We start from the raw sequence: 6,918 nt of genomic DNA on the forward strand, positions 1-6,918 counted from the left end.
GTCTGTATGTTTTTTTTTTTGGAAAAAGATTACTACTCAAAAACCACTTAAGATACAGAATTCAAACTTAACAGTTATGTTAACCTAGTGTTGGTCCTTTTCAGTGAAAAAAAAAAAATAAAACAAATATCTCATTGCATTTCAAAAGTTTGAATTCTGTATCTTAAGTAGTTTTTGAGTAGTAATTTTTTTCCCAAAAAAAAAAAACATACAGACCGACAGACGCTAAACGAAGCGAAATAGGGCACCTGTTATATTGCATTATTTGTTATTTTTGGCCTGCTGAACAATGTGGCAAAGTTTGTTCGAATGGTTGCTGGACACCCTGTATATATTTACAATTTAGTTTAGTCCAAGTCCTCCTCTCGTGTGATAACTCTGACTGGCGCCTTTTTTTCTTTCCTGAGGAAGATCTTGTCATTTCTCACCCAGAGGAACTTGAAGTTTTTCTCGCGCTGATACTTCCTCGCCAGAGCGTACAGCGCCCGTCTCGCCGGTGATAGAGACTCGTTGACGTAGATGGGACGGTCATCAGTTGCACCGATGTGACGAGTTGAGAGGGTCCTCTTCACACGTCGCCTCCGTAGAAACTCCTCCTTGTCCAGTCGACGAACGAACTTCACAATAATCCCTGGCGGGTTGTTTCCACTCTGCTTGGCACCAAGTCTATGGCACGCGCCCACCATGGTGTCAGATATGGTCAAGTCCAGTGCCTTGCCGACGTCCTTCACGATGGTCAACACATCTTCATTGGAAGTTGCAAGGACTCCTTGAATTTCCACACAGTTACTGCGAGAGTACTGCTCTATGTTCTCCAGACGATCTTCCAGAGCTCTCACCTTCTTCTTCAGCGCCTTGTTCTCCGATATGATAGACTCAATCAGTTGGTCAAGTTTCTCATTCTGCTCCTGTTGTGCTTTAAGAGCCTTGGTGTTCTCTATGAGCTGTGAGTCCATTGATTCACAGGCCTTTTTAAAACTCTTCTCGTATTTTGCCTGGCCATCTCTTATATCTGTAACCACTCTCATGATATCTTCGAGATATAGTTTACCTTCATCTGCTGCAGACTCGAGTCTCATGCTTTTCCTCCTCGTGGATTGACAGTCCTTATACCTCCAAACTAGACCCTCTTCGTTTAGGCAATCCACGTCAGCCTTGCTATGTTTTAAGCATGCCGCATGAAAATCTCGTTTACAGTCAAAACAGGTGAGTTTAGATTGATTACTTTTAATATATTTGACGCATACACCACAGCTCGACAATTTTACAGAAAATAATTGTGTAAAACAAGAATCACTGTTTAAAATAGCAATTAAACACTGTTGCACGACTTGTAGAAACGTGAACTAGATAAACGACCACTCGAAACACAGTAGCGGGAGTACGCACAGATAAACTCTCCGAGCGCCGACTCATCACATCAACCATAAGCAACAGGTAATCACCAGTAAACAAAACAGCTGATCTAGCAACGAGGTTAACAACCTAGCCAAAGCAGAATAAGGCCTAGGCCACACCAGCTGTGGCCGAGAGCAGAAAAAAAGTCGGCACAACTACCGGCCCGACACTGACTGGCCAACAAAATAAAAGTGGCAGACGCCACACACTTTGGATAAGAATTGTGAATGAAACGTTGTGTTCGCGTAGAAATTCTTCAAATAAAAGCTTTACTTTTACTCAATACCTATAACTTTTCAGCTGTAAGATTTTTCATGATAAAAAAATAAAATCTGTTCTCGCATCGTAGCTTTTTTATGCCAGTATTGTTACAGAGGGATTTTATTGTAGGATTTACTAAATGTCATGTTTAAATAAATAGTAGGTTTTAGAAACTTTATGCCCGGTATGAAACACAGATTAAAATTATATAAGTTTAATTGTAATTCAAATGAGCACGCGGCATTAAATACTGTCTGAGTACGCGAGTGTCAAACTGTAACCTGACGTTACATCTCTAGCCGTGCGTCACGTCGAGGCTCCAATCCGGACGTTTTCCATTTCATTCTTAATCCTTAATATAAAACTAGAAAAAGTGAAATAATTATGTTAGTAACATGTGGATATTAATAAAACCAGTATTAAAATACGCATTCTATTTTTGTTAAGTATATTGTTGATACTCATATTATGATTAATATAAACAATCAAATCACATTTTACTGCGTTTTTACAATTGTACATTGCATTGCAAGTGTCAGTAAATCGTTTAGTAAATAGTAATTAATTCACACACGCACCCAAACTTACACTTCCACACATTCACTCAAGCACACTCTCACTGACCCCAGATCCTATGCCTCTCATAAATCCCAGCGGCTCATCATGAACTCATCGACAGAGTAGAACACTCTAGACACCAGTAGGCGTTTTATACGAGTTTTGAATTTATTTTGATTGTTGGAGTTCTTTATACTTTCCGGGAGTTTATTGATCAATCAGACACCAACAAGTTGTGGCAGATGCTGCGTAAGCGTCAGCCTGTGATGTTGGGCTCGATAGTTATCCCTGCATCTTGTGAGATATAGATATAATTCGAATTTTATTTTCTTAAGCAAATGTTTCCCAAGGTTAGGGTGCACGCCTATGCTTATATGAATTGTTGTTGAAACGTATAAAATCAAGAAATCATCTATCCTCATTAGTTTGTATTCCCTTAGTTGTTTATCCTACCGGTTTTTGTGGATCACAACCATTGCAGATATATTTAAAACATTATATTTACAGTACATTGAAAGTAATGGTCAATAAAAGCATATAAAATTAAATATGTAATCACTTTTAGATTCTTTTTACCGTTGTGTTGCTGTGAACCACCCCTACCACCAGGCAGAAACAGATGAGTTTCTTGGCAATGTCCTGTAACAACAACTTAAGCATAACTTCCTGTAACCATAACTTAAACATAATGTCTTATAAGAACAACTTAAGCATAATTTCCTGTAACAACTTAAGTATAACTTCCTGTAACAACAACTTAAGCATAATTTCCTGTAAGAACATCTTACAAGGTAATTCGTTGTACAATCGTATCTTTAATATTTTTGACTTAGTGATTTATCGTTTATGTTTATTTCAGCTAATAGTGGTTAAAAATAACTTGCAGGCCATGAACAAGTTATAAAGTAAACGTACGTTTAAAATAAAAGAATACAATTTAAAACTATAATGTACTGTAAAATATCACATGACTGTTTGCAAAGTTAGTAACTCTGTTATGTTCTCTTTACCATCATGTTTACTCATTAGAACAATGATAAAAGAGTAGGTAACGCTCAGCCAAATCTCATTAAGAGGCATGCATTATCACCAAACTCGGTGTTGCTTGTGGATAGATGAAGCTTTATGCAAATTTTTTTGTCGATAGGCAAGTTCTTTTAAGAGATACAGTGCGGACAGACATACAGAAATTTACTATTGAAATTGTAAACGATTTCATTTATTTTAAATAAAAACGAATTACACTATTTATATTCTGTATTTACAATCTATATTTATCAATTTGTAATAGGTATGATTCAGTAGCCCACAAATACAAAAGTAAATGCAATTATTAAAACCATATTTAGGCTAAGACATTCGTTTGAACGAAATTAATTGAAATCAAGTAAATAAAATACAATATCATATTATGCCTTAGTCTTTCCTTTTCCTTATTTTTGGCATTTATGATACATTTTGAATTTTATATATTTTATTTAATTCGATAAGAAAAGTTTGTTCCCATACACCAATAAAGTATAAACAATCTAAAATATAATTTTCTTTCATATACAGTAAATAATTTATAAATATATATTATTAATTACACTAAACGTTGTAAAATTCATATTTGGGAGTGTAATATTTGATTATAGTATCAGAATGCCATCAAACGATCGAATTAGTTCTTCATTATCCAAGAAATTGTTAGCAAATTATATAGGTGCAAATCAAAGTTTTACATAACTACTAACCTTATGAGGTGTATATCTTCAATGTGTGAACAAAGACTGTGGGTTTTATCAGAAGTGTACTGTCTTATATAGCCTTGTTACTAAATGGTATGAAATAAAACAATATCCCGTGCAGGTTTGACATCAAGCGTTACAGGCTCCCCATTGTTTTATGCTCATTCGCGTAACCATTACCAATTAACGTTCCTTGCTCCGCAAGAGAAGACAGATACAAGGTTAATGACGCTCGATATCAGCATAGTCGATAAGAGTTCCATGGTTTTAGTACTGGAATCTCTAATTGGCACCTTATCACACCAGTGTGAACGTAGCGAAATAGGTCAGATTCTGTTATATGCCACCAACGCTTAAACTTTTTCAATGAACTTAGAACGTTATAAAACGATGTAGTTGAGTAACAGAACTAACATTCCATCAATCAACAAGCATTTCCAGGTATTGCGATCGGTATTGTTGTTAGCTTATCTTTCTCGAGAATCCCGATTACGACAGGCCGCGCGGCATCACATGATTATTTAAGTTTTTTGCACGGTACATAATTGCCTTTCCATTACAATTCAATTTATATTTCTGATCAGCCCCTCTAGAACTTGATATTTTACTGATAGGTACTATCTCGAGGGATGTTTTTCTTTCGGAGGCACTCGCATTTTGGGTGGCGGAGTGTGATCAAGAATAAAAACAAGTTTTGTGTGTTTTTTCAATAAAGAGTTTAGTTTTTGTTTGGTAATCATCCGTAAATGAAAATTAGCGTTGGGGGCATAATGTTAGTTCTGTTACTCAACTACATCGTTTTATAACGTTCTAAGTTCCTTGAAAAAAGTTCAAGCGTTGGGGGCATATAACGGAATCTGACCGCGAAATATTATCAGGCGATGTTTTGCACCAAAACTAGAGTTTACGGGTTAACCGAATTTAAACATAATGAATACAAAAGAGCAAAATAAAATAAAATTAAAGTACATTTTTCAGCTGATATACACAGGGTGTTTCAAGAGAGGTAGGCACAATTTCAAGATACGATACTAGACACAAACACAAGCAACAAAGTTCATTGTAACATACTCGTATGTCCTATCTCGCTTCGTTAGTGTTCATCTGTCCATATGCTTTTCTTCTTTAAACTTGTTGGAGCGAGCAACATGAAATTTAGCATTTTTGATTAGCTAATTAAAGGGCCATTAGTAAACGATTTAAATAAATATTATAACTCTTCCTTTCTAAATGGCTCTATTTAATAGTTTTCAAAATTATATATCTCTATAACTGGTAATCTTAAATGATAGGTGCAATAATAATAATTTAATTTCAATGTAACGATGAAAATAGCATACCAGATTTGCTGAAAGCAGTTTAAAAATAAGATAATTGCACCTATTATAGTTGTAAGTGTAAATGCTTTCTTCTCGAAAGTATATTCTTAGATCCAAGTGCTGACTTTGGTCAACTATTGGCCTTTTGCCCTATATTAATAGCGGTTTTCTAATTAAGAACCTAAAATGATCAATTTATTGTCGCCACAACAGGTGTTTCAATATAAGGCTGCGAAATCGAATGAAATTTATATATTACAAATATTTTTACAATAGAAATATTTTAAAAATTATCCCAAAACATTGATTTTTAGATGCTTAATACAACTACTCCTCGTATCACCAACATACTAAGAATGTTGCATTAAATATGCATTCGTGCAACATACAAAATAATTTAAGATGTTTTTATTTTTTTAAATACAAATCGTACACACAGTATATATAGCTTGTTAAGAAAAGAATAGAAAGGCATAAACTATTTTAAATTAAACTATAAATGTTTATATAATTATTGTTTTTATTCGTGTTTTATTTTTGAAGCACTCAAGTACTTTACTACTGTTGTTACACTTCTTTCCAAAAATGAAAGGTTATCTGCTAGCCAAAAAGACATATTTAACTTCAAATTAATTTTAAATTTGTATGTATTATATTGCTAATTTTTTTAGCATTAATTGTTTTCATCCAAAAATAAAAGGGTCGGCCGTGTTATTACAATCACTGTTAATGTTAAACTGATGGGTCAGTTATATATTAATAATTATTTAAACACCATAATATGGGACACATTGTTTAGCTGAATTGATAATAAAAATAACAGCCCGTTTAAATGCGAAACAATTCGGTCCGAAGTTCCGTATAGATGTTGTCTAATTCCTGCCGACGATTTATTCACATCGGAAAGCGACTAGATCACAATACACGTAATTAAAACGGTTTCTAATTAGACTGCAACTTCACTAATGGCACATTAAACCTCCTGTTCTCTCACTTGCACATTACTACAGCTTGTTTTACCTGATAACGGAATGTAGGAGTCGAGATTAAAAGACATGCTTGTGCTTGACAGATGTCTTCAAGTATTTTGTCGTCATCAGTACAAATATCACCCAACCCACGGATAACAGTGACTTACTTTGGTAATTATTGTAGTTTTTGATGCGTTTTAAAATAAAAAAAGTAAAATAGAACTACTACAAATTGTAGTTTCATTTTTTTTATAAAACTAGAATCAGTGTAATGCAATTTCAGATAGAAACCTTTTTATGTTTATATTCCCTGTGTTATTTTAAATATTTTTCTATTCAATATTTTGTAAATCGGAATCAAGATGTAACTTTTAAAACTATAGTGTGATTTAAATAATATATTATTTATCTAACTAAAATATGTATATTCAACATAAATGTTCTAAGACACTTGTTTTAAAATACCTCTAAATTTCTTATAACACTTATTTTGTAAAGTATATGGACCACTATGCAATGTTAGAACAGAACTCTCAATAGGTTAAATATAACTAATTATTTACTTTTATAACATAAATGTTATATATTTATACAATAGGAGTTTGTGTTATATGACGAATTAATAGCCATTGAAAACCAAATTGAACGAACGAAAAATGTTTGTATATATATATATATATA

The 6,918-nt window shown here is 33.6% G+C and overlaps 1 protein-coding gene across 1 annotated transcript; it reads right to left on the reverse strand.

The window, feature by feature from the left end:
- Positions 1–347: 347 nt before the first annotated feature.
- LOC124369397 lies at positions 348–1,079 on the reverse strand. Its single transcript, XM_046827399.1, has one exon. It carries the CDS (start codon positions 1,077–1,079, stop codon positions 348–350), a length of 732 nt encoding a protein of 243 aa, XP_046683355.1.
- Positions 1,080–6,918: the final 5,839 nt, after the last annotated feature.

This window comes from Homalodisca vitripennis, chromosome X (genome assembly GCF_021130785.1).
Source record: "Homalodisca vitripennis isolate AUS2020 chromosome X, UT_GWSS_2.1, whole genome shotgun sequence".
Taxonomy (NCBI): domain Eukaryota; kingdom Metazoa; phylum Arthropoda; class Insecta; order Hemiptera; family Cicadellidae; genus Homalodisca; species Homalodisca vitripennis.